Source organism: Oncorhynchus keta, chromosome 27 (genome assembly GCF_023373465.1).
Source record: "Oncorhynchus keta strain PuntledgeMale-10-30-2019 chromosome 27, Oket_V2, whole genome shotgun sequence".
Lineage (NCBI taxonomy): Eukaryota > Metazoa > Chordata > Actinopteri > Salmoniformes > Salmonidae > Oncorhynchus > Oncorhynchus keta.
The window spans coordinates 32,127,916-32,155,415 of record NC_068447.1 but is presented as its reverse complement, the minus strand read 5'-3'; the positions used below and the strand labels follow the sequence as shown (position 1 = coordinate 32,155,415).

The following is a 27,500-nucleotide window of genomic DNA, read 5'->3' as shown; positions in this document are numbered from 1 at the left end:
TCTTCTCTCTCTGCTCCTCTCTTCTCCTCTCTGCTCCTCTCTTCTCCTCTCTTCTCCTCTCTGCTCCTCTCTTCTCCTCTCTGCTCCTCTCTTCTCCTCTTTGCTCCTCTCTTCTCCTCTCTGCTCCTCTCTTCTCCTCTTCTCCTCTTCTCCTCTCTGCTCCTCTCTTCTCCTCTCTGCTCCTCTCTGTTCCTCTCTTCTCCTCTCTGCTTCTCTCTGCTCCTCTCTTCTCCTCTCTGCTCCTCTCTTATCCTCTCTTCTCCTCTCTGCTCCTCTCTTCTCCTCTCTGCTCCTCTCTGCTCCTCTCTTCTCCTCTGCTCCTTTCTTCTCCTCTCTTCTTCTCTCGGCTCCTCTCTTCTCCTCTCTGCTCCTTTCTTCTCCACTCTGCTCCTTTCTTCTCCTCTCTGCTTCTCTCTGTTCCTCTTGTTCCCCTCGGTTCCTCTCTGTTCCTCTCTGCTCCTCTTGTTCTCCTCTCTTCTTCTCTCGGCTCCTCTCTTCTCCCCCTCTCTGCTCCTGTTCTTCTTGTTCCTCTCTGTTTCTTTTGTTCCTCTGCTTATTTCTATTCTCTCTGTTCCTCTTGTTCCCCTCGGTTCCTCTCTGTTCCTCTCTGCTCCTCTTGTTCCTCTCTGTTCCTCTCTGCTCCTCTTGTTCCTCTCTGTCCCGCTTGTTCCCCCCTCTCCCTCTTGTTGCCCTCTGTTCCCCTCTGCTTCTCTCTGTTCTTCTTGTTCCTCTATGTTTCTTTTGTTCCTCTGCTTATTTCTATTCCTCTCTGTGCCTCTTGTTCCCCTCTGCTTCTGTCTGCACCTCTCTGCTCTTCTCAGTTCCTCTCTGTTCCTCTCAGTTCCTCTCTGCTCTTCTCAGTTCCTCTCTGTTCCTCTCTGTCCCTCTTGTTCTCCTCTGCTTCTGTCTGCACCTCTCTGTTCCTCTCAGTTCCTCTCTGCTCTTCTCAGTTCCTCTCAGTTCCTCTCTGTTCCTCTCAGTTCCTCTCTGCTCTTCTCAGTTCCTCTCTGTTCCTCTCTGTGCCTCTTGTTCTCCTCTGCTTCTGTCTGCACCTCTCTGTTCCTCTCAGTTCCTCTCTGCTCCTCTCAGTTCCTCTCTGCTCTTCTCAGTTCCTCTCTGCTCCTCTCAGTTCCTCTCTGCTCTTCTCAGTTCCTCTCTGTTCCTCTCTGTGCCTCTTGTTCTCCTCTGCTTCTGTCTGCACCTCTCTGTTCCTCTCAGTTCCTCTCTGCTCTTCTCAGTTCCTCTCTGTTCCTCTCTGTTCCTCTTGTTCCCCTCTGTTCCTCTCAATCCCTCTCTGCTCCTCTCGAGGAACAGAGAGAGGCAAGACTGCCTATCATATCCTCACAGCAGAGCCCATCTAGGTGTGAAGAAGACACTCATCATGTCTCTCTCCTGTCCTGTCTCTGCCTGGTCCTGTCTCTGCCCGGTCCTGGCTCTCTCCTGTCCTGTCCCTGCCTGGTCCTGTCTCTGCCTGGTCCTGTCTTTGTCTGGTCCTGGCTCTGCCTGGTCCTCTCGTTCCTCTCTGCTCCTCTCTGTTCCACTCTTCTCCTCTCTGTTCCTCTCTTCTCCTCTCTGTTCCTCTCTTATCCTCTCTGTTCCTCTCTTCTCCTCTCTGTTCCTCTCTTATCCTCTCTGTTCCACTCTTCTCCTCTCTGTTCCACTCTTCTCCTCTCTGTTCCTCTCTTCTCCTCTCTGTTCCTCTCTTATCCTCTCTGTTCCTCTCTGTCTCTCCTGTCCTGGCTCTGCCTGGTCCTCTCGTTCCTCTCTGTTCCACTCTTCTCCTCTCTGTTCCTCTCTTCTCCTCTCTGTTCCTCTCTTCTCCTCTCTGTTCCTCTCTTATCCTCTCTGTTCCTCTCTGTCTCTCCTGTCCTGGCTCTGCCTGGTCCTGTCTCTGCCTGGTCCTGGTTCTGCCTGGTCCTGTCTCTCCTGTCCTGTCTCTGCCTGGTCCTGTCTCTGCCTGGTCCTGTCTCTGCCTGGTCCTGTCTCTGCCTGGTCCTGTCTCTGTCTGGCCCTGTCTCTGCCTGGTCCTGTCTCTGGCTCTGCCTGTCTCCTGTCCTGTCTCTGCCTGGTCCTGTCTCTGCCTGGTCCTGTCTCTGGCTCTGCCTGTCTCCTGTCCTGTCTCTGCCTGGTCCTGTCTCTGCCTGGTCCTGTCTCTGCCTGGTCCTGTCCTGTCTGCCTGGTCATGTCTCTGCCTGGTCCTGTCTCTGCCTGGTCCTGTCTCTGCCTGGTCCTGCCAGGTCCTGTCTCTGCCTGGTCCTGTCTCTGCCTGGTCCTGCCAGGTCCTGTCTCTGCCTGGTCCTGTCTCTGCCTGGTCCTGTCTCTGCCTGGTCCTGTCTCTGCCTGGTCCTGTCTCTGCCTGGTCCTGTCTCTGCCTGGTCCTGCCAGGTCCTGTCTCTGCCTGGTCCTGTCTCTGCCTGGTCCTGCCAGGTCCTGTCTCTGCCTGGTCCTGTCTCTGCCTGGTCCTGCCAGGTCCTGTCTCTGCCTGGTCCTGTCTTTGCCTGGTCCTACACTACAGAACCTGACTGGTGAATGAAATGGTGTCGTGTTGGTCTCACGCTGGCGTCATGGTGTGATTGGCATGTTGTAAACGGGCACATGAATAAAGCATGGCGGTGGCGGCGAGGAGAACAGGGCATCCCGGTGTTTGGTGGCCGTTGTGTCGCGGGCGGACTAATCGTGGCCTTTAAAGTTTAATGTGGGCCTACCACAGAGAGGCATCAGGAGCAGGGTTAGAATGCCGGAGTCCAATGCCTCCTCTCATTAATGATGTATGGATATCACACTGCTGCAGTAGGGTAGTAGGCTGGGATGTTATGTTGGGATCCCATGTCCTGCCCAGATTGTGTCAGAGCAACACTCTACTGATTTAACAGACCAGAGTGGTTAAGATCATTATGGCCAAATGGGTTCTTGTAACAAAGGCAAGGGAATGTGTTGATGAGTTCAATTAGGACCAGAGTCTTCAGGTCAGATCACTGAATAAGGCTGTAAATACAATTGAAACAAACTGAAATAAACTGAAACGAACTGAAACAAACTGAAACAAACTGAAATTAACTGAAATAAACTGAAACGAACTGAAACAAACTGAAACAAACTGAAATAAACTGAAGAAGAAGATGTGGAAACTAATGTTAATTAAGTAGGTTGGTGGTTGGTCTTCATGACCAGGCTGTGTGTTGATTGGGTGAAAGGCTGGGTGAAGGGCTGTGTGTTGATTGGGTGAAAGGCTGTGTGTTGATTGTGTGAAAGGCTGGGTGAAGGGCTGGGTAAAAGGCTGGGTGAAGGGCTGGGTGAAAGGCTGGGTGAAAGGCTGTGTGAAGGGCTGGGTGAAGGGCTGGGTGAAACGCTGGGTGAAACGCTGTGTGTTGATTGGGTGAAAGGCTGGGAGAAGGGTTGGGTGAAAGGCTGTGTGTTGATTGGGTGAAAGGCTGGGTGAAGGGCTGGGTGAAAGGCTGTGTGTTGATTGGGTGAACGGCTGGGTGAAGGGCTGGGTGAAGGGTTGGGTGAAAGGCTGGATGAAAGGCTGTGTGTTGATTGGGTGAAAGGCTGGGTGAAAGGCTGTGTGTTGATTGGGTGAAAGGCTGGGTGAAATGCTGTGTGTTGATTGGGTGAAGGGCTGGGTGTTGATTGGGTGAAAGGCTGGGTGAAAGGCTGTGTGTTGATTGGGTGAAGGGCTTGGTGAAAGGCTGTGTGTTGATTGGGTGAAAGGCTGGGTGAAGGGTTGGGTGAAAGGCTGGGTGAAAGGCTGTGTGTTGATTGGGTGAAAGGCTGGGTGAAGGGCTGGGTGAAAGGCTGGGTGAAGGGTGAAAGGCTGGGTGATGGGTGAAAGGCTGGGTGAAGGGTGAAAGGCTGTGTGTTGATTGGGTGAAAGGCTGGGTGAAAGGCAGGGTGAAAGGCTGGGTGAAGGGCTGGGTGAAAGGCTGGGTGAAGGGTGAAAGGCTGGGTGAAAGGCAGGGTGAAAGGCTGGGTGAAGGGTGAAAGGCTGGGTGAAGGGCAGGGTGAAAGGCTGGGTGAAGGGTGAAAGGCTGGGTGAAAGGCTGGGTGAAGGGTTAGGTGAAAGACTGGATGAAGGGTTTGACACTCCTCTGACTTGGTGCCCAATGGGAAGAGGCACAGGGCTGGGAGGAGGAGGTGCAGGACCTAAATGAGACGTGTCAGGGAACAAATTGAAAATGCCAATTTCACTTAATCCTCGGCATCGCTCGTCACGCCTAAAATTCTGCCACTTATTTCATGTGTAAATTAATCTAGATCCTTCCCTCCCCTCAGGTCAACCAACACCTCTCTCTCTCTCTCTCTCTGTGTGTGTGTGTGTGTGTGTGTGTGTGTGTGTGTGTGTGTGTGTGTGTGTGTGTGTGTGTGTGTGTGTGTGTGTGTGTGTGTGTGTGTGTGTGTGTGTGTGTGTGTGTGTGTGTGTGTGTGTGTGTGTGTGTGAGAAAGGGGGGTTGTTATTTTGGTCTCCATACCAGGACACTCTTCTGAGTGTATTCTGATATTGGGTGAAGGGTGAAGTTCTCTGCCTTTCTCTTACTCCCTCCATCATATCGATGTGTCTCTGGCTAACACAGTGCTGTGAATACTGACACTGAATGTTCAGGTTCTGTGAGGCCTGGAGATACTGACCAGCTTCAGTGTCTCTCTCTCTCCCTCTTTCCAGTATGACTATGAGGGTAATGACCTAAGTGACCTGCCTGTGGATCTCTCAGTGGTGTGGAATGAAAACCAAGTCATCGACGACCCCTTCAACATACAAGGTAAAAACCTCCTCTTCTCCACATCCTCCCTTCCTCCCTTGCTCCCTCCTCTCCTCTATCACCTCCTCACTACGCTTTTTTAAGTCCCTAAGATCCGATTGGAGGGGCCCCTTCCTCTCCGGCAGCACGTCTTTGAAAGGTAATGAAAGTGTTTTTTCACATGGCTACGGCTTTTGCAAGACCCCGCTGGGTTCAATAACCTTATCTCTTTTAGTGCCGTCTGCAGTCACTCTGACGCGCTCCTCCAAAACAACACGCAGCAGAACCACTAGAGGGTTGATGGATGGAAGTCGTGGAGGACAACACGGTTTGGCCCTTTAATCCTCTGTGATCTGGCAGGTCTGGGGTCAGATCCTGCTATTGCTGCTCAGGAGGCTCATCAAGCTGGACGGAGAGCCAGGTCTCAGTCATCACTAGGGAGCAGAGATAGTCAAGTAGCACTAGATAAGCTAGTTGATCACACATGGAGCCACCATTATCATTTACCAGTGGGGTATGGATGGATGCAACAGGAGATCTTTCCCCACCGTTTGGCCTAGCTGAGTGTTAACACTATCTGAGTGTTAACCCTAGCTGAGTGTTAACCCTAGCCGAGTGTTCCACCTAGCTGAGTGTTAACCCTAGCTGTTTACCCTAGCTAACTGTTAACCCTAGCTGAGTGTTATCCCTAGCTGAGTGTTAACCCTAGCTGAGTGTTATCCCTAGCTGAGTGTTAACCCTAGCTGAGTGTTAACCCTAGCTGAGTGTTAACCCTTGCTGAGTGTTAACCCTAGCTGAGTGTTAACCCTAGCTGAGTCTTAACCCTGCTGAGTGTTAACCCGTGCTGAGTGTTAACCCGTGCTGAGTGTTAACCCTAGCTGAGGGTTAACCCTAGCTGAGTTTTAACCCTCGCTGAGTGTTAACCCTAGCTGTTTACCCAAGCTGAGTGTTAACCCTAGCTGAGTGTTTACCCTAGCTGAGTGTTAACCCTAGCTGAGTGTTATCCCTAGCTGAGTGTTATCCCTAGCAAAGTGTTATCCCTAGCTGAGTGTTATCCCTAGCTGAGTGTTAACCCTGGCTGAGTGTTAACCCTAGATGAGTGTTAACCCTAGCTGGGTGTTAACCCTAGCTGAGTGTTAACCCTAGATGAGTGTTAACCCTAGCTGTTAACCCTAGCTGGGTGTTAACCCTAACTGAGTTTTAACCCTAGCTGAGTGTTAACCCTAGCTGAGTGTTAACCCTAGCTGAGTGTTATCCCTAGCTGAGTGTTAATCCTAGCTGCGTGTTAACCCTAGCTGAGTGTTAACCCTAGCTGTTTACCCTAGCTGAGTGTTAACCCTAGCTGGGTGTTATCCCTAGCTGAGTGTTAACCCTAGCTGAGTGGTATCCCTAGCTGAGTGTTAACCCTAGCTGAGTGTTAACCCTAGCTGTTTACCCTAGCTGAGTGTTAACCCTAGCTGAGTGTTAACCCTAGCTGAGTGTTATCCCTAGCTGTGTGTTATCCCTAGCTGTGTGTTAGCTGAGTTTTAACCCGAGCTGAGTGTTAACCCTAGCTGAGTGGTATCCCTAGCTGAGTGTTAACCCTAGCTGAGTGTTAACCCTAGCTGAGTGTTAACCCTAGCTGTTTACCCTAGCTGTTAACCCTAGCTGGGTGTTAACCCTAGCTGAGTGGTATCCCTAGCTGAGTGTTAACCCTAGCCGAGTGTTAACCCTAGCTGTTTACCCTAGCTGAGTGTTAACCCTAGCTGAGTGTTATCCCTAGCTGTGTGTTAACCCGAGCTGAGTGTTAACCCGAGCTGAGTGTTAACCCTAGCTGGGTGTTAACCCTAGCTGAGTGTTAACCCTAGCTGAGTGTTAACCCTAGCTGAGTGTTATCCCTAGCTGAGTGGTATCCCTAGCTGAGTGTTAACCCTAGCCGAGTGTTAACCCTCGCTGAGTGTTATCCCTAGCTGAGTGTTATCCCTAGCTGAGTGGTATCCCTAGCTGAGTGTTAACCCTAGCTGAGTGTTAACCCTAGCTGAGTGTTAACCCTAGCTGGGTGTTAACCCTAGCTTAGTGTTAACCCTAGCTGAGTGTTAACCCTAGCTGAGTGTTAACCCTAGCTGTTAACCCTAGCTATGTGGTATCCCTAGCTGAGTGTTAACCCTAGCTGAGTGTTAACCCTAGCTGTTTACCCTAGCTGAGTGTTAACCCTAGCTGGGTGTTATCCCTAGCTGAGTGTTAACCCTAGCTGAGTGGTATCCCTAGCTGAGTTTTCCCCTAGCTGAGTGTTAACCCTAGCTGTTTACCCAAGCTGAGTGTTAACCCTAGCTGAGTGTTTACCCTAGCTGAGTGTTAACCCTAGCTGAGTGTTATCCCTAGCTGAGTGTTATCCCTAGCAAAGTGTTATCCCTAGCTGAGTGTTAACCCTAGCTGAGTGTTAACCCTGGCTGAGTGTTAACCCTAGATGAGTGTTAACCCTAGCTGAGTGTTAACCCTAGCTGAGTGTTAACCCTAGATGAGTGTTAACCCTAGCTGGGTGTTAACCCTAGCTGAGTGTTAACCCTAGATGAGTGTTAACCCTAGCTGTTAACCCTAGCTGGGTGTTAACCCTAACTGAGTTTAACCCTAGCTGAGTGTTAACCCTAGCTGAGTGTTAACCCTAGCTGAGTGTTATCCCTAGCTGAGTGTTAATCCTAGCTGCGTGTTAACCCTAGCTGAGTGTTAACCCTAGCTGTTTACCCTAGCTGAGTGTTAACCCTAGCTGGGTGTTATCCCTAGCTGAGTGTTAACCCTAGCTGAGTGGTATCCCTAGCTGAGTGTTAACCCTAGCTGAGTGTTAACCCTAGCTGTTTACCCTAGCTGAGTGTTAACCCTAGCTGAGTGTTAACCCTAGCTGAGTGTTATCCCTAGCTGTGTGTTAACCCGAGCTGAGTTTTAACCCGAGCTGAGTGTTAACCCTAGCTGAGTGGTATCCCTAGCTGAGTGTTAACCCTAGCTGAGTGTTAACCCTAGCTGAGTGTTAACCCTAGCTGTTTACCCTAGCTGTTAACCCTAGCTGGGTGTTAACCCTAGCTGAGTGGTATCCCTAGCTGAGTGTTAACCCTAGCCGAGTGTTAACCCTAGCTGTTTACCCTAGCTGAGTGTTAACCCTAGCTGAGTGTTATCCCTAGCTGTGTGTTAACCCGAGCTGAGTGTTAACCCGAGCTGAGTGTTAACCCTAGCTGGGTGTTAACCCTAGCTGAGTGTTAACCCTAGCTGAGTGTTAACCCTAGCTGAGTGGTATCCCTAGCTGAGTGTTAACCCTAGCCGAGTGTTAACCCTCGCTGAGTGTTATCCCTAGCTGAGTGTTATCCCTAGCTGAGTGGTATCCCTAGCTGAGTGTTAACCCTAGCTGAGTGTTAACCCTAGCTGAGTGTTAACCCTAGCTGGGTGTTAACCCTAGCTTAGTGTTAACCCTAGCTGAGTGTTAACCCTAGCTGAGTGTTATCCCTAGCTGAGTGTTATCCCTAGCTGAGTGTTATCCCTAGCTGAGTGGTATCCCTAGCTGAGTGTTAACCCTAGCTGAGTGTTAACCCTAGCTGTTAACCCTAGCTATGTGGTATCCCTAGCTGAGTGTTAACCCTAGCTGAGTGTTAACCCTAGCTGTTTACCCTAGCTGAGTGTTAACCCTAGCTGGGTGTTATCCCTAGCTGAGTGTTATCCCTAGCTGAGTGTTATCCCTAGCTGAGTGTTATCCCTAGCTGAGTGGTATCCCTAGCTGAGTGTTAACCCTAGCTGAGTGTTAACCCTAGCTGTTAACCCTAGCTATGTGGTATCCCTAGCTGAGTGTTAACCCTAGCTGAGTGTTAACCCTAGCTGTTTACCCTAGCTGAGTGTTAACCCTAGCTGGGTGTTATCCCTAGCTGAGTGTTAACCCTAGCTGAGTGGTATCCCTAGCTGAGTGTTAACCCTAGCTGAGTGTTAACCCTAGCTGTTTACCCTAGCTGAGTGTTAACCCTAGCTGAGTGTTAACCCTAGCTGAGTGTTATCCCTAGCTGTGTGTTAACCCTAGCTGAGTTTTAACCCGAGCTGAGTGTTAACCCTAGCTGAGTGGTATCCCCTAGCTGTTGTTAACCCTAGCTGAGTGTTAACCCTAGCTGAGTGTTATCCCTAGCTGTTTAGTGTTAACCCTAGCTGGGTGTTAACCCTAGCTGTTGGTATCCCTAGCTGAGTGTTAACCCTAGCTGAGTGTTATCCCTAGCTGTGTGTTACCCTAGCTGAGTGTTAACCCTAGCTGAGTGTTAACCCTAGCTGGGTGTTAACCCTAGCTGAGTGTTAACCCTAGCTGAGTGTTAACCCTAGCTGGGTGTTATCCCTAGCTGAGTGGTATCCCTAGCTGAGTGTTAACCCTAGCTGAGTGTTATCCCTAGCTGAGTGGTATCCCTAGCTGAGTGTTATCCCTAGCTGAGTGGTATCCCTAGCTGAGTGTTAACCCTAGCTGAGTGTTATCCCTAGCTGAGTGTTAACCCTAGCTGGTGTTAACCCTAGCTGAGTGTTAACCCTAGCTGAGTGTTAACCCTAGCTGAGTGTTATCCCTAGCTGAGTGTTATCCCTAGCTGAGTGTTATCCCTAGCTGAGTGTTAACCCTAGCTGAGTGTTAACCCTAGCTGAGTGTTAACCCTAGCTGTTTACCCTAGCTGTTAACCCTAGCTGGGTGTTAACCCTAGCTGAGTTTTAACCCCTAGCTGAGTGTTAACCCTAGCTGAGTGTTAACCCTAGCTGAGTGTTACACCTAGCTGAGTGTTAACCCTAGCTGAGTGTTAACCCTAGCTGAGTGTTATCCCTAGCTGAGTGGTATCCCTAGCTGAGTGTTAACCCTAGCCGAGTGTTAACCCTAGCCGAGTGTTAACCCTAGCTGAGTTTAAACCTAGCTGAGTTTTATCTCTAGCTGAGTGTTAACCCTAGCTGAGTGTTAACCCTTGCTGAGTGTTAACCCTAGCTGGGTGTTAACCCTAGCTGAGTTTTAACCCTAGCTGAGTGTTAACCCTAGCTGAGTGTTATCCCTAGCTGAGTGTTAACCCTAGCTGAGTGTTAACCCTAGCTGAGTGTTAACCCTAGCTTTTAACCCTATTTGAGTGGTATCCCTAGCTGAGTGTTAACCCTAGCTGAGTGTTAACCCTAGCTGTTAACCCTAGCTATGTGGTATCCCTAGCTGAGTGTTAACCCTAGCTGAGTGTTATCCCTAGCTGTGTGTTAACCCGAGCTGAGTGTTAACCCTTGCTGAGTGTTAACCCTAGCTGGGTGTTAACCCTAGCTGAGTGTTAACCCTAGCTGAGTGTTAACCCTAGCTGAGTGTTATCCCTAGCTGAGTGTTATCCCTAGCTGAGTGTTATCCCTAGCTGAGTGGTATCCCTAGCTGAGTGTTAACCCTAGCTGAGTGTTAACCCTAGCTGAGTGTTAACCCTAGCTGTTTACCCTAGCTGAGTGTTATCCCTAGCTGTGTGTTAACCCGAGCTGAGTGTTAACCCTAGCTGAGTGTTAACCCTAGCTGAGTGTTAACCCTAGCTGTTTACCCTAGCTGAGTGTTAACCCTAGCTGAGTGTTAACCCTAGCTGAGTGTTATCCCTAGCTGAGTGTTATCCCTAGCTGAGTGGTATCCCTAGCTGAGTGTTAACCCTAGCTGAGTGTTAACCCTAGCTGAGTGTTAACCCTAGCTGTTTACCCTAGCTGAGTGTTAACCCTAGCTGAGTGGTAACCCTAGCTGAGTGTTATCCCTAGCTGGGTGTTAACCCTAGCTGAGTTTTAACCCTAGATGAGTGTTAACCCTAGATGAGCGTTATCCCTAGCTGAGTGTTATCCCTAGCTGAGTGTTAACCCTAGCTGAGTGTTAACCCTAGCTGAGTGGTATCCCTAGCTGAGTGTTAACCCTAGCTGAGTGTTAACCCTAGCTGAGTGTTAACCCTAGCTGAGTGTTAACCCTAGCTGAGTGGTATCCCTAGCTGAGTGTTAACCCTAGCTGAGTGTTAACCCTAGCTGAGTGTTATCCCTAGCTGTGTGTTAACCCGAGCTGAGTGTTAACCCTCGCTGAGTGTTAACCCTAGCTGAGTGTTAACCCTAGCTGAGTGTTATCCCTAGCTGGGTGTTATCCCTAGCTGAGTGTTATCCCTAGCTGAGTGGTATCCCTAGCTGAGTGTTAACCCTAGCTGAGTGTTAACCCTAGCCGAGTGTTAACCCTAGCTGAGTGTTAACCCTAGCTGTTTACCCTAGCTGAGTGTTAACCCTAGCTGAGTGTTAACCCTAGCTGAGTGTTATCCCTAGCTGAGTGTTATCCCTAGCTGAGTGTTAACCATAGCTGAGTGTTAACCCTAGCTGTGATTAGTTAGTTGATTCCCTTTCTGACATATTTAGCTGGCAGAGAGAAAGGACAGAGGTAATATATTATAATGATGTCAGATACCCCACTCTGATCATTGGATCAAGGTCATGTGATCTGACCCCGCTGCACACGCTTTTTGTCCAATTGCGTTTATCGCTTGGCCTCATTTGTTTAATTGGCGTTTGCGGCCCGCACTCTGCGTGTTGGTGTTGGGGGCGGCTGGGCCTGTACGAGACTGATGCCCAGCTCTGGTCTAAGGTGTCTGTCTGACTGCTGTAAAAGCCTTTACATTAAAGGAGAGTGGATTACATTGACCCCTCTCTCTCAGAAACGTAAGATGAGTCGAGGTTTTAACGAGCAGACGGTGGGACGTCATGTCCTTTAGCATCACCTTGGACGCTGAGACTTAACCCCTCTGTATTCTACCCTGTCAGCGGCTTTTCACAAACTCTGGAACTGGCACCCAATTTCTCCTGTTGGAATACGGTGTCTTCCATAGTAACATCTGTTAAAGCTGGAACAGAAATGAAGAATATAAACGTTCTTAGTGACTGCAGTGCAGAGGCCAGTTACACTGTGCTCTGCCCAAACTTCCACGCTTAATTTGACAGTTGAAACTTCCCCAAACTAAATGTTAAACGAGCCCTGCTCATTCAAGCCATACAAAGACCTTATCCTCCCTTTCCCCACCATTCGCTGTGTTCTTCTCTCTTTTTTCTTTCCCTCCCTCCCTCCCTCCCTCCCTCCCTCCCTCCCTCCCGCCCTCCCCTCACTCCCGCCCTCCATCCCTCGACTCCCTCCCTCCCACCCTCCGTCCCTCCCTCCCGCCCTCTGTCCCTCCCTCCCTCCCTCCCTCCCGCCCTCCGTCCCTCCGCCCTCCGTCCCTCCCTCCCGCCCTCCGTCCCTCCCTCCCGCCCTCCCTTACTCACTCACTCCCTCCCTCCCGCCCTCTGTCCCTCCCTCACTCACTCCCTCCCGCCCTCTCTCCCTCCCGCCCTCTGTCCCTCCCTCACTCCCTCCCACCCTCCCTCCCTCCCGCCCTCCCTCCCGCCCTCCATCCCTCCCACCCTACCTCCCTCCCGCACTCCCTCCCTCCCGCCCTCCCTCCCGCCCTCCGTCCCTTCCGCCCTCCTTCCCTCCCTCCCTCCCTCATTTCGTGAATCACAGTGAATTACCCATCTCTGCCAGACTGCCCGAGAATGCCCAGCTTTGCCCAGGTGTAAAGTGGAAATGTTCATGTAATTAAATAATTAATTTGGTTCATCAGTTTAATTAGCACAGCACTACTTTTTAGCTTTGCCGTGTCAAATCAGATTATCAGGCAGGGCTGCAGCGGGCGGAGGGATACGCAGTCTCCTTTGAAATCCTGTGTCCGTCCGTCTGTGGAGCGCCGTGCCTGTTGTTTGTTTTTCACCCTCTCTCTCTCTCTCTCTCTCTCTCTCTCTCTCTCTCTCTCTCTCTCTCTCTCTCTCTCTGTCCCTCTCTGTCCCTCTCTCTCTCTCCCCTCCTCTCTCTCTCTCTCTCTCTCTCTCTCTCTCTCTCTCTCTCTCTCTCTCTCTCTCTCTCTCTCTCTCTCTCTGCTCCTCTCTCTCTCCTCTCTCTCTCTCTCTCTCTCTCTCTCTCTCTCTCTCTCTCTCTCTCTCTCTCTCTCTCTCTATCTCTCTCTCTCTCTCCCCCTCTCTCTCTCTCTCATTTCCTTCTCTCTACCTCTGCTTCCTCTCTCTACCTCTGCTTCTCTCTCTATTTATCTCTTCTCTCTCTCTCCCTCTCTCTCTCTCTCTCTCTCCCTCTCTCTCTCTCTCTCTCTCTCTCTCTCTCTCTCTCTCTCTCTCTCTCTCTCTCTCTCTCTCTCTATCTCTCTCTCTCTCTCTCCCTCTCTCTCTCCCTCTCTCTCTCTCTCTCTCTCTTTCTCTCTCTCACTCTCACTCTCACCCCCCTCTCTCTCTCTCTCTCATTTCCTTCTCTCTACCTCTGCTTCCTCTCACGCACTCACTCTATTTATCTCTCTCTCTCTCTCTCTCTCCCTCTCTCTCTCTCTCTCTCTCTCTCTCTCTCTCTCTCTCTCTCTCTCTCTCTCTCTCTCTCTCTCTCTCTCTCTCTCTCTCTCTCTATCTCGCTCTTTCTCTCTCTCTCTCACCCCCCCCTCTCTCTCTCTCATTTCCTTCTCTCTACCTCTGCTTCCTCTCACGCACTCACTCTATTTATCTCTTTCTCTCTCTGCTCTCTCTCCATCTTTCTCTCCCTACACCATGAAGGAATATGACTTTAGGAGGAACCTGCTATCCTTCTCTATTTCTTTCTGAAAGATAATCATTCCTGCTGTTAATTCCTAATTCTTTCAAAAGCATAATTCTGAGTATTAGTGCCCCCCCCCCATAACAAGGTGTTTTCATTTCTTAGTTAATTTCTTGTTTTTCACCCAACAGCATGAAGGTAGTGAAAACAAAGTTATTCACACAACAATGTAACTGTTAATGCCTTTGAGACGCAAACGTCATCTCTCCTGTGTCCTCTCTCTCTGTTTCTCAGCCCACCTGTATAAGTGTTATGCGCTGAGAGACAGCTGTGGGATGTGTCTGAAGGCTGACCCCAGGTTTGAGTGTGGCTGGTGTGTCCAGGAGAAGAAGTGTTCTCTGAGGCAGGAGTGTGCCCCGCTGGACAGCAGCTGGATGCACCCCACCGCTGGCAACAGCCGCTGTACACACCCCAAGATCACTAAGGTGAGACTGTGTGTGTTTGTGTGTGTGTGTGTGTGTGTGTGTGTATGTGCGTGCGTGCGTGCGTGTGTGTGTGCATATTACAGAGCGGTAAAACTTCATATAACACTTCCTGCTTTGTAGCATCTACAGATGAAACATTTTGTCTCAAACAGGCCAACATGTCACAAATATTCCGACTTCAATTCATTATTCCACAATTATGCTTTAAGATACAAATGTCAAATATGTCGATTTTATGTATAACATTTTGTTAAAAATTCCCAAAATCATGGTCTTGTTATGTACTAGTTTCATCATGAATCATCCAATTATTACATAGAATGCATGCTGTTTTTTACACCTTTATAGGTAATTGTGTCATTTGGTAATGATCTCAATTCAATTCAAGGGGCTTTATTGGCATGGGAAACATGTGTTAACATTGCCAAAGCAAATGAGGTAGATAATATACAAAAGGGAAATAAACAATAAGAATTAACAGTAAACATTACACATACAGAAGTTTCAAAACAATAAAGACATTACAAATGTCATATTATATATATATAATATGACATTTGATATGATATATATATTACAATGTACAAATGGTTAAAGTACACAAGGGAAAATAAATAAGCATAAATATGGGTTGTATTTACAATGGTGTTTGTTCTTCACTGGTTGCCCTTTTCTTGTGGCAACAGGTCACAAATCTTGCTGCTGTGATGGCACACTGTGGAATTTCACCCAGTAGATATGGGAGTCTATCAAAATTGGATTTCTTTTCGAATTCTTTGTGGATCTGTGTAATCTGAGGGAAATATGTCTCTCTAATATGGTCATACATTGGGCAGGAGGTTAGGAAGTGCGGCTCAGTTTCCACCTCATTTTGTGGGCAGTGAGCACATACCCTGTCTTCTCTTGAGAGCCATGTCTGCCTACGGCGGCCTTTCTCAATAGCAAAGCTATGCTCACTGAGTCTGTACATAGTCAAAGCTTTCCTTAGGTTTGTGTCAGTCACAGTGGTCAGGTATTCTGTTTGCTCTGTTTGTTTTTGTTAATTCTTTCAAATGTGTCAAGTAGTTATCTTTTTGTTTTCTCATGATTTGGTTGGGTCTAATTGTGCTGCTGTCCTGGGGCTCTGTGGGGTGTGTTTGTGTTTCTGAACAGAGCCCCAGGACCAGCTTGCTTAGGGGACTCTTCTCCAGGTTCATCTCTCTGTAGGTGATGGCTTTGTTATGGAAGGTTTGGGAATCGCTTCCTTTTAGGTGGTTGTAGAATTTAACGGCTCCTTTCTGGATTTTGATAATGAGTGGGTATCGGCCTAATTCTGCTCTGCATGCATTATTTGGTGTTCTACGTTGTACACGGAGGATATTTTTGCAGAATTCTGCATGCAGAGCCTCAATTTGGTGTTTGTCCCATTTTGTGAAGTCTTGGTTGGTGAGCGGTTGGTGAGCGGACCCCAGACCTCACAACCATAAAGGGCAATAGGCTCTATGACTGATTCAAGTGTTTTTAGCCAGATCCTAATTGGTATGTTGAAATGTATGTTCCTTTTGATGGCATAGAATGCCCTTCTTGCCTTGTCTCTCAGATCGTTCACAGCTTTGTGGAAGTTACCTGTGGCGCTGATGTTTAGGCCAAGGTATGTATCGTTTTTTGTGTGCTCTAGGGCAACAGTGTCTAGATTGAATTTGTATTTGTGGTCCTGGCGACTGGACCTTTTTTGGAACACCATTATTTTGGTCTTACTTAGATTTACTGTCAGGGCCCAGGTCTGTGCAGAAGATCTAGGTGCTGCTGTAGGCCCTTCTTGGTTGGTGACAGAAGCACCAGATCATCAGCAAACAGTAGACATTTGACTTCGGTTTCTAGTAGGGTGAGGCCGGGTGCTGCAGACCTTTCTAGTGCCCGCGCCAATTCGTTGATATATATGTTGAAGAGGGTGGGGCTTAAGCTGCATCCCTGTCTCACCCCACGACCCTGTGTGAAGAAATGTGTGTTTTTTGCAAATTTTAACCGCACAATTGTTGTTTGTGTACATGGATTTTATAATGTCGTATATTTTACCCCAACACCACTTTCTATCAATTTGTATAGCAGACCCTCATGCCAAATTGAGTCGAAGGCTTTTTTGAAATCAACAAAGCATGAGAAGACTTTGCCTTTGTTTTGGTTTGTTTGGTTGTCAATTAGGGTGTGCAGGGTGAATACATGGTCTGTTGTACGGTAATCTGGTAAAAAGGTAATTTCACATTTGCTCAGTACATTGTTTTCATTGAGGAAATGTATGAGTCTGCTGTTAATGATAATGCAGAGGATTTTACCAAGGTTAATGTTGACGCATATTCCACGGTAGTTATTGGGGTCAAATTTGTCTCCACTTTTGTGGATTGGGGGGGGGGATCAGTCCTTGGTTCCAAATATTGCGGAAGCTGCCAGAGCTAAGGATGATGTTAAAGAGTTTTAGGATAGCCAATTGGAATTTGATGTCTGTATATTTGATCATTTCATTAAGTATACCATCAACACCACATGCCTTTTTGGTTTGGAGGGTTTTTATTTTGTCCTGTAACTCAGTCAAGGTAATTGGAGAATCCAGTGGGTTCTGGTAGTCTTTAATAGTTGATTCTAAGATTTGTATTTGATCATGTATGTGTTTTTTCTCTTTATTCTTTGTTATAGAGCCAAAAAGATTGGAGAAGTGGTTTACCCATACAATACATCTCCATTTTGGATAGATAATTCTTCATGTTGTTGTTTGTTTAGTGTTTTCCAATTTTCCCAGAAGTGGTTAGAGTCTATGGATTCTTCAATTACATTGAGCTGATTTCTGACGTGCTGTTCCTTCTTTTTCCGTAGTGTATTTCTGTATTGTTTTAGTGATTCACCATAGTGAAGGCGTACACTCAGGTTTTCCAGGTCTCTATGTTTTGTTGGACAGGTTTCTCAATTTCTTTCTTAGATTTTTGCATTCTTCATCAAAACATTTGTCATTGTTGTTCATTTTCTACAGTTTTCTATTTGAGACTTGATTTGATAGGGAAGATGAGAGGTCAAATATACTGTTAAGATTTTCTACTGCCATGTTTACACCTTCACTATTACAATGGAACGTTTTACCCAGGAAATTGTCTAAAAGGGGTTGAACTTGTTGTTGCCTAATTGTTTTTTGGTAGGTTTCCAAACTGCATTCCTTCCATCTATAGCATTTCTTAATGTTACTCAGTTCCTTTGGCTTTGATGCCTCATGGTTGAGTATTGCTCTGTTTAAGTAGACTGTGATTTTGCTGTGATCTGATAGGCGTGTCAGTGGGCTGACTGTGAACGCTCTGAGAGACTCTGGGTTGAGGTCAGTGATAAAGTAGTCTACAGTACTACTGCCAAGAAATTAGCTATAGGTGTACCTACCATAGGAGTCCCCTCGAAGCCTACCATTGACTATGTACATGTGCGACAGAGCTGCAGGATTTGTGACCCGTTTTTCTTGGTTATGTTGTCATAGTTGTGCCTAGTGGGGCATTTGGGGGAGGGAATGCTGTCACCTCCAGGTAGGTGTTTGTCCCCCTGTGTGCTGAGGGTGTCAGGTTCTTGTCCGGTTCTGGCATTTAGGTCGCTACAGACTAGTACATGTCCCTGGGCCTGGAAATGATTGATTTCCCCCTCCAGGATGGAGAAGCTGTCTTCATTAAAGTATGGGGATTCTAGTGGGGGGATATAGGTAGCACACAGGAGGACATTTTTCTCTGTTAAGATCATTTCCTTTTGAATTTCTAGCCAAATGTAAAATGTTCCTGTTTTGATGAATTTAATGGAGTGAGTTAGGTCTGCTCTATACCAAATTAGCATACCCCCTGAGTCCCTTCCCTCACACCTGGTAGTTTGGTGGATGGGACTACCAGCTCTCTGTAACCTAGAGGGCAACCAGTGGGTCCATCTCCTCTATACCAGGTTTCTTGCAGGATGACAATGTCTGTATTACCGATTTCTTTGGTGAAGTCCGGTTTCCTGCTCTTTAGGCCAAAGGCAGATGACCTCAGGCCTTGGATATTCCAGGATGATATAGTGAAAGCTTTTTGTTCCATAAAGTGTCCAATGTTGTTGGTCGTGGTTTGGTCTCAGGCCAGTAAGTGTGAGCAGAGCCTGCTGAGCATCTGGTACATGCCATTGTCTTGGGCGAGTGTAAGAGTGGGGGTTGGGCCTGCCGCACACTACCTGGGCGTATGTGGGACTTCCATGTTGAGGCCCTCTTTGCAGGGGTGGGGTGCATGGGGTGGGCAGGAGTGGCAATAGGTCTGATCTAAGGGGGCCTAAATGGGGTGTGGGCATGGTTGACATGGGGGGTGTTGATTGGTTGGGGTGGGGGTGTGGATGTGTCTGGGGGTGCTGTGGTCTGGATGTAAGTCCTCTTGGCGTGGGTCCTCTATGTGTAGGTCCAAGGGGGGTCCTGCAGGTCTTGGAGGGTGTCTCGCTGGTCTGGGTGGGGTGTCTATTGATCTGTTGCTCCTGTGAGAAGTGTTGGGGATACGTTTGAGAGCGATGTCCTTTAGAGTCCGGGCAAAGGTGGGCACTGCTGCCTTGTAGAGGTGGACCTGGTCATAGAGGCTGTTCAAGTCCAGGGTGGAGTGGTGGGCCAGGAAAACATTTGGTTTTGAGGTACAGTCACGGGAAATACTTGCGTTTACCCGCTGTATTGTGGCAGGGTGGAAGTATTTTTGTGGTAGCAGGGTGGAGATAACTACTTGTGCGTTGGGGAAAGTAGAAGAAGCCTTTTCAATCACTCCCTTCAGTGCTGTGGCCACCCTTTCCTGCTGTGCTCTCAGGTCGTTTGTGCCTGTGTGTATTATGATGTGGCTAGGTAAGCCTAGTTGGTCCTCAGACAGAAGGTCTAGGACGCACTGGGTGTTTGGACACCAGAGTTTAGACTCACTGTGTTTGAGAAAAAAACTATTTTCTTCTATATATTTCCCATTTGATCTCGCTCTCTCTCTCGCGCTCTCTCTCGCGCTCTCTCTCGTTCTCTCTTGCTCTCTCTCTCGCTCTGTCTCTCGCTCTCTCGCTCTCACTCTCATTCTCTCTCGCTCTCTCTCGCTCGCTCTCCCTCGCTCTCACTCGCTCTCTCGCTCTCGCTCTCTCACTCTCTCTCGCGCTCTCGGTCTCTCGCTCTCGCTCTCTCTCTCACTCTGTCTCTCTCACTCTAACTCGCTCTCTCGCTTTCTCACTTTCACTCACTCGCACTCTCTCTCGCTCTCTCTCACTCGCGCGTGCTCTCACTCTCGCGCTCTCTCTCTTGCGCTCTCACTCTCGTGCTCTCTTGCTCTCTCGCTCTTTCTCGCTCTCTCTCTTGCTCTGTCTCGCTCTCTCTCGCACTCTCTCGCACTCTCTTTCGCTCTCTCTCGCTCTCTCTCTCGCTCGGTCTCTCTCGCTCTCACTCTTGTTCTCTCTCGCTCTCACTCTTGTTCTCTCTCGCTCTCACTCTCGTTCTCTCTCGCTCTCTCTCGCTCTCCCTTGCTCTCACTCGCTCTCACTCGCTCACTCGCTCTCTCTCGTTCTCTTTCGCTCTCTCTCTCGCTCTGTCTGTCGCTCTCTCTCACTCTCATTCTCTTTCGCTCTCTCTCGCTCGCTCTCCCTCGCTCTCACTCGCTCACTCGCTCTCTCTCTCTCGCTCTGTCTCTCGCTCTCTCGCTCTCACTCTCATTCTCTCTCGCTCTCCCTCGCTCTCACTCGCTCTCTCGCTCTCGCTCTCTCACTCTCTCTCGCGCTCTCGGTCTCTCGCTCTCGCTCTCTCTCTCTCGCTCTGTCTCTCTCACTCTAACTCGCTCTCTCGCTTTCTCACTTTCACTCTCTCACTCACTCGCACTCTCTCTCGCTCTCTCTCACTCGCGCGTGCTCTCACTCTCGCGCTCTCTCTCTTGCGCTCTCACTCTCGTGCTCATTCGCTCTCTCGCTCTTTCTCGCTCTCTCTCTTGCTCTGTCTCGCTCTCTCTCGCACTCTCTTTCGCTCTCTCTCGCTCTCTCTCTCGCTCGGTCTCTCTCGCTCTCTCGCTCTCACTCTTGTTCTCTCTCGCTCTCACTCTTGTTCTCTCTCGCTCTCACTCTCGTTCTCTCTCGCTCTCTCTCGCTCTCCCTCGCTCTCACTCGCTCTCACTCGCTCACTCGCTCTCTCTCGTTCTCTTTCGCTCTCTCTCTCGCTCTGTCTCTCGCTCTCTCTCACTCTCATTCTCTTTCGCTCTCTCTCGCTCGCTCTCCCTCGCTCTCACTCGCTCACTCGCTCTCTCTCTCGCTCTCTCTCTCTCGCTCTCTCACTCTCTCGCTCTCTCGCTCTCTCTCTCTCTCTCTCTCTCTCGCTCTGTCTCTCTCACTCTAACTTGCTCTCGCTCTCTCGCTTTCTCACTTTCACTCTCTCACTCGCTCGCTCGCACTCTCTCTCGCTCTCTCTCACTCTCGCGCTCTCTCTCTTGCGCTCTCACTCTCGTGCTCTCTCGCTCTTTCTCGCTCTCTCTCTTGCTCTGTCTCGCTCTCTCTCGCACTCTCTCGCACTCTCTTTCGCTCTCTCTCGCTCTCTCTCTCGCTTGGTTTCTCTCGCTCTCACTCTTGTTCTCTCTCGCTCTCACTCTCGTTCTCTCTCGCTCTCTCTCGCTCTCCCTCGCTCTCCCTCGCTCTCACTCGCGCTCTCTCGCTCTCCCTCACTCTCCCTCGCTCTCACTCGCTCTCTCTCGCTCTCTCGCTCTCTCTCTCTCTCTCTCTCTCTCTCTCTCTCTCTCTCTCTCTCTCTCTCTCTCTCTCTCTCGCTCTGTCTGTCGCACTATCATTCTCTCACTCTTGCTCTCTCTTGCTCTCTCTTGCTCTCTCGCTCTCTCTTGCTCTCTCTCTCTTGCTCTCACTCGCTCTCTCGCTTTTTCTCGCTCTCTCTCTCTATCGCTTTCTCACTCTCGCTCTCTCTCTCTAGCACTCTCTCTCGCTCTCACTCGCTCACGCTCTCACTCTCGCTCTCTCTCACTCTCTCTCGCTCTCGCTCTGTCTCGCTCTCTCTCTCGCTTTCTCTCACGCTCTCTCGCTCTCTTTCTCTCTCTCTCTCTCTCTCTCTCTCTCTCTCTCTCTCGCTCTGTCTCTCACACTATCATTCTCTCACTCTTGCTCTCTCTTGCTCTCTCGCTCTCTCTTGCTCTCTCTCTCTTGCTCTCACTCGCTCTCTCGCTTTTTCTCTCTCTCTCTCTCTATCGCTTTCTCACTCTCGCTCTCTCTCTCTAGCACTCTCTCTCGCTCTCTCTTGCTCTCTCTCGCTCACTCGCTCTCTCTCGCTCTCTCTTTCGCTCTCTCTCGCTCTCTCTCGCTCTCTCGCTCTATCTCTCTCTCTCGACTCTTTCTCTCTCACTCTCTCTCTCGCTCTCACTCTTGTTCTCTCGCTCTCACTCGCTCTCTCGCTTTCTCTCTCGCTCTGTCTCTCACACTATCATTCTCTCACTCTTGCTCTCTCTTGCTCTCTCTTGCTCTCTCTTGCTCTCTCGCTCTCTCTTGCTCTCTCTCTCTTGCTCTCACTCGCTCTCTCGCTTTTTCTCGCTCTCTCTCTCTATCGCTTTCTCACTCTCGCTCTCTCTCTCTAGCAGTCTCTCTCGCTCTCTCTTGCTCTCTCTCGCTCTCTCGCTCTCTCTCGCTCTCTCTTGCTCTCTCTCGCTCTCTCTCTCTCTTGCTCTCTCTTGCTCTCTCTCGCTCGCCCTCGCGCTCTCTCACTCTCGCTCTCTCTCTCGCTCTCTCTGAAATGGCACCCTATGGTCATGAAAGTTCAGAGGCACCTGTTCTGTGATATGGTTGTAATAAACAGACGAGGACCTTGACTCTGTCCTTGTTAACACATTTGTGTTATTATGTTATGTCAACCTATACTAACCTATACTAACGACAACTCTCTTTCTCTTTTTCACATTGTCTCCGTCTTTCTCTCTCTCCCCTCTCTTTCTCTCTCTCTCCCTCCCTCTGTCTGTTTCTCTTTATTCATATGATGGGGATTGTGTGCGTCAGTATATTAGCAGGTGGATTAGCTTGTAATTTAATTTGGAATATTCAAGTATTTAACCAGGATTTTCCAGCTCTTTCTTTATTGCACTAGGAGCCCCAGAGTGGTGAAAGTAATTGAATTCTCTTTCTCTTCCTCCTCATTGTCTGTCAATAAGGAGCATCTCATGAATTTTGACTGACGTCTCGACTGCTAGTCGATACTCAGAGGGCCCAAACATCCCACCCTCCCTTTCCAATCCATCACAAACGGGTCTGAATGGGGAAGACAAAGCGTTAGAATGAGCCTACGTCTGATAAGGGGAGGGGAATACAGACTCCCCGGAGTCCCCCCCTAGTATCTCTCCCCCATAATAACTAACTCGCCCTCTCTCTCTCCCTCTCTCTCTCCCTCTCCATCCCTGCCTCAGCCTAGGCTGGTGCTCTCTTCGTGTGTGTGTGTGTGTGTGTGTGTGTGTGTGTGTGTGTGTGTGTGTGTGTGTGTGTGTGTGTGTGTGTGTGTGTGTGTGTGTGTGTGTGTGTGTGTGTGTGTGTGTGTGTGTGTGTGTGTGTGTGTGTGTGTGTGTGTGTGTGTGTGTGTGTAAGCTGTCTCAGATAAATATTATATCAGAGTGAATGCTGGGAGGGTGTTCCTGAGCGACTCATTATATTTTATCCTCCAACCCCCTTGTTAGAGAGCATCTGATTTGCTTTGACACTTCAGCATGTAAAATATACATCTGTTGTTCTGTTGTTCTGCTGCGTGTGTGTGTGTGTGTGTGTGTGTGTGTGTGTGTGTGTGTGTGTGTGTGTGTGTGTGTGTGTGTGTGTGTGTGTGTGTGAGAGTGGAGTCTTGTTTTATTCACATGACGAGGGGGATGTGAATAGAGAGAGAAATGGATTGAGAGGGTGAAGGTGAAGAGGTACAGGAGGTGGAGCTCAGCACATCGAGTTTGAGGGATTCTTCCGAGTATGATCTAGTATGTTCCCGCTGTGGCTAAGATACATCTCCAACAATCAGTACTTGTCCATGTTTCAATCCAAGTGGAACAATGTGGTATTCCACTGTATAAGTGGGCTCTTGTTTGTCCCTATGCACATGATCTTCCTCTCTGTATATATACAGTGTCTCTCGCTCTCTCTCTTCATCTCTCTCTCTCTCTCTCAATATATATATATATATATACAGTTGAAGTGGAAATTTTACATACACTTAGGTTGGAGTCATTAAAACTAATTTTTCAACCACTCCACAAATTTCTTGTTAACAAACTATAGTTTTGGCAAGTCAGTTAGGACATCTACTTTGTGCATGACACAAGCAATTTTTCCAACAATTGTATCACAATTCCAGTGGGTCAGAAGTTTACTAAGTTGACTGTGCCTTTAAACAGCTTGGAAAATTCCAGAAAATGATGTAATGGCTTTAGTAGCTTCTGAAAGGCTATTTGACATCATTTGAGTCAATTGGGGGTGTACCTGTGGATGTATTTGAAGGCCTACCTTCAAACTCAGTGCCTCTTTGCTAGACATCATGAGAAAATCTAAAGAAATCAGCCAAGACCTCAAAAAATAAATTGTAGACTTCCACAAGTCTGGTTCATCCTTGGGAGCAATTTTCAAACACCTGAAGGTACCACGTTCATCTGTACAAACAATAGTACGCAAGTATAAACACCATGGGACCACGCAGCCGTCATATCGCTCGGGAAGAAGACACGTTCTGTCTCCTAGAGATGAACGTACTTTGGTGCAAAAAGTACAAATCAATCCCAGAACAACAGCAAAGGACCTTGTGAAGATGCTGGAGGAAACAGGTACAAAAGTATCTATATCCACAGTAAAACGAGTCCTATATCGACATAACCTGAAATGCTGCTCAGCAAGGAAGAAGCCACTGCTCCAAAACCGCCATATAAAAAGCAAGACTACAGTTTGCAACTGCACATGGGGACAAAGATCGTGCTCTTTGGAGAAATGTCCTCTGGTCTGATGACACAAAAATAGAACTGTTTGGCCATAATGACCATCGTTATGTTTGTTGAAGGCTACCCAAAACTTGTGACCCAAGTTCAACAATTGAAAGGCAATGCTACCAAATACTAATTGAGTGTATGTAAACTTCTGACTCACTGGGAATGTGATGAAAGAAATAAAAGTTGAAATAAATCATTCTCTCTTACTATTATTCTGGCATTTCACATTCTTAAAATAAAGTGGTGATCCTAACTGACCTAAGACAGGGAATTGTTACCAGGATTAAATGACAGGAATTGTGAAAACTGAGTTTAAATGTATTTGGCTAAGGTGTATGTAAACTTCTGACTTCAACTGTCTCTTTCTCTCTCTCTTTTTCTCTCTCTTTCTCTCTCTCTCTTTCTCTCTCTCTTTCTATCGCTGTCTCTCTGTCTCTCTCTTTCTCTCTCTTTCTTTCTCTTTCTCTCTCTTTCTCTCTCTCTCTATCTCTCTTTCTTTCTCTCTCTTTGTTTCTTTCTCTCTCTATTTCTCTCTCACTTTCTCTCTTTCTCCGTTTCTCTCTGTCTCTCTCTTTCTTTCTCTCTTTCTGTCTCTTACTTTCTCTCACTCTATCTCTTTCTATCTCTCTCATTCTCTCTATCTCTGTCTCTCTCTTTCTCTCTCTGTCTTCCTTTCTCTCTCTTTCTCTCTCTCTTTCTCTCTCTCTTTCTATTACTGTCTCTCTGTTTCTCTCTCTTTCTCTCTCTCTATCTCTCTCTTTCTTTCTCTTTCTCTCTCTTTGTTTCTTTCTCTCTCTATTTCTCTCTCACTTTCTCTCTTTCTCCGTTTCTCTCTGTCTCTCTCTTTCTTTCTCTCATTCTGTCTCTTACTTTCTCTCACTCTATCTCTTTCTTTCTCTCTCTCTCTCTCTTTCTCTCTCTTTCTCTGTTTCTCTCTCTCTTTCTCTCTTTCTTTCTCTTTCTTTCTCTCTCTTTGTTTCTCTCTCTTTCTCTCTCTCTCTCTTTCTCTCTCTTTCTCTCTTTTTCCGTTTCTCTCTTTCTTTATCTTCTCTCTCTTTGTTTCTCTCTCTTTCTCTTTCTTTCTCTTTCTCTCTTTCTCCATTTCTCTCTTTCTTTCTTTCTCTATCAATTTCTTTCTTTCTCTCTCTCTGTCTCTCTTTCTCTCTCTTTCTCTCTCTTTCTATCTCTGTCTCTATTTCTCTCTCTCTCTCTCTCTCTCTCTCTCTCTCCCTCTCTCTCTTTCTTTCTCTATCTCTCTCTCTGTCTCTCTTTCTCTCTTTCTTTCTCTTTCTTTCTTTCTCTCTTTCTTTCTCTTTCTCTCTCTCTCTTTCTCTCTCTTTCTCTCTTTCTCCGTTTCTCTCTTTCTTTCTCTATCTCTCTCTTTCTCTCTTTCTCTCTCTTTCTTTCTATTTGTTTCTCTTCTTTGTTTCTCTCTCTTTCTCTCTTTCTCCATTTCTCTCTTTCATTCTTTCTCTAACTCTTTCTTTCTCGCTCTCTGGCTCTCTTTCTCTGTTTCTCTCTTTCTCTCTCTCTTTCTTTCTCTTTCTCTCTCTCTCTCTCTGTTTCTCTCTCTCTCTTTCTCTCTTTCTCTGCTTCTCTCTTTCTTTCTCTCTCTTTCTCTCTTTCTTTCTCTTTCTTTCTCTCTCTTTCTCTCTCTCTCTTTGTTTCTCTCTCTTTCTCTCTCTCTCTCTTTCTTTCTCTTTCTCCGTTTCTCTCTTTCTTTCTTTCTCTATCTCTTTCTTTCTCTCTCTTTCTCTCTCTCTTTCTCCGTTTCTCTCTTTCTTTCTCTATCTCTTTCTTTCTCTCTTTCTGTCTCTCTTACTTTCTCTCACTCACTCACTCTCTCTATCTATCTCTCTCTTTCTCTCTCTTTCTATTTCTGTCTCTCTTTCTTTCTCTTTCTTTCTCTTTCTCTCTTTCTCCGTTTCTCTCTTTCTTTCTCTCTCTTTCTCTCTCTCTGTCTCTCTTTCTCTCTCCCTTTCTCTTTCTATCTCTTTCTATCTCTCTCTCTCTTTCTCTCTCTCTCTTTCTCTCTCTCTCTTTCTCTATCTCTTTCTCTGTTTCTCTCTCTCTCTTTCTTTCTCTTTGTTTCTCTCTCTTTCTCTCTTTCTCCATTTCTCTCTTTCATTCTTTCTCTGTCTCTTTCTTTCTCTCTCTTTCTGTCTCTCTTTCTCTCACTCTATCTCTTTCTCTCTCTATCTCTGTTTCTCTCTTTCTCTGTCTTTCTCTCTTTCTCCGTTTCTCTCTTTCTTTCTCTATCTCTTTCTTTCTCTCTTTCTGTCTCCCTTACTTTCTCTCACTCACTCACTCTCTCTTTCTATCTCTGTCTCTTTCTCTCTCTTTCTATTTCTGTCTCTCTTTCTCTCTCTCTCTTTCTCTCTCTATCTCTCTTTCTCTCTTTCTCTGTCTTTCTCTCTCTCTCTTTCTCCGTTTCTCTCTTTCTTTCTCTATCTCTTTCTTTCTCTCTTTCTGTCTCTCTTACTTTCTCTCACTCACTCACTCTCTCTCTTTCTATCTCTGTCTCTTTCTATCTCTTTCTATTTCTGTCTCTTTCTCTCTCTTTCTTTCTCTATCTCTCTCTGTTTCTCTCTTTCTCTGTCTTTCTCTCTCTCTCTTTCTCTTTCTCCGTTTCTCTCTTTCTTTCTCTATCTCTTTCTTTCTCTCTTTCTGTCTCTCTTAATTTCTCTCACTCACTCTCTCTTTCTATCTCTGTCTCTTTCTCTCTCTTTCTATTTCTGTCTCTCTTTCTCTCTCTTTCTTTCTCTATCTCTCTCTCTTTCTATTTCTGTCTCTCTTTCTCTCTCTTTCTTTCTCTATCTCTCTCTGTTTCTCTCTTTCGCTCTCTTTCTCTCTCTTTCTTTCGTTCTCTTTCTTTCTCTTGCTTTGTTTGTTTCTCTCTCTTTCTTTCCTTCTCTCTCTTTCTTTCTCTCTCTTTCTCTCTCTCTCTTTCTCTCTTTCTCTCTCTCTTTCTCTCTCTTTCTCTCTCTTTCTATCTCTGTCTCTCTTTCTCTCTCTCTCTCTCTCTCTCTCTCTCTCTCTCTCTCTCTCTCTCTCTCTTTATTTCTTTCTCTATCTCTCTCTCTTTCTCTGTTTCTCTCTTTCTCTCTCTCTTTCTTTCTCTATCTCTTTCTTTCTCTCTTTCTGTCTCTCTTACTTTCTCTCACTCACTCACTCTCTCTTTCTATCTCTGTCTCTTCCTCTCTCTTTCTATTTCTGTCTCTCTTTCTCTCTCTTTCTTTCTCTATCTCTCTCTCTGTTTCTCTCTTTCTCTCTCTTTCTCTCTCTCTCTTTCTCTCTCTCTTTCTTTCGTTCGTTCTCTTTCTTTCTCTCTCTTTGTTTGTTTCTCTCTCTTTCTCTCTCTCTTTCTCTCTTTCTTTCCTTCTCTCTCTTTCTTTCTCTCTCTTTCTCTCTCTCTTTCTCTCTTTTTCCGTTTCTCTCTTTCTTTCTCTTTCTCTCTCTTTGTTTCTCTCTCTTTCTCTCTCTCTCTTTCTTTCTCTTTCTCTCTTTCTCCGTTTCTCTCTTTCTTTCTTCCTCTATCTCTTTCTTTCTCTCTTTTTCTCTCTCTCTGTCTCTCTTTCTCTCTCTCTTTCTCTCTCTTTCTCTCTCTTTCTATCTCTTTCTCTCTCTCTCTCTCTCTCTCTCTCTCTCTCTCTCTCTCTCTCTCTCTCTCTCTCTCTCTCTCTCTCTCTCTCTCTTTCTTTCTCTATCTCTCTCTTTCTCTGTTTCTCTCTCTCTTTCTCTCTCTCTCTTTCTC

The 27,500-nt window shown here is 47.2% G+C and overlaps 1 protein-coding gene across 1 annotated transcript in view; it reads left to right on the top strand.

The window, feature by feature from the left end:
* The window catches only part of LOC118360306 (plexin-A1-like), a 370,554-nt gene that overhangs the window by 291,427 nt on the left and 51,627 nt on the right, over positions 1–27,500 (top strand). Inside the window, exons 11-12 of the mRNA XM_052482584.1 lie at positions 4,661–4,757; positions 13,603–13,793. Of these exons, the coding sequence (XP_052338544.1) occupies positions 4,661–4,757; positions 13,603–13,793 (288 nt within the window). The remainder of the gene's footprint in view (positions 1–4,660; positions 4,758–13,602; positions 13,794–27,500) is intronic.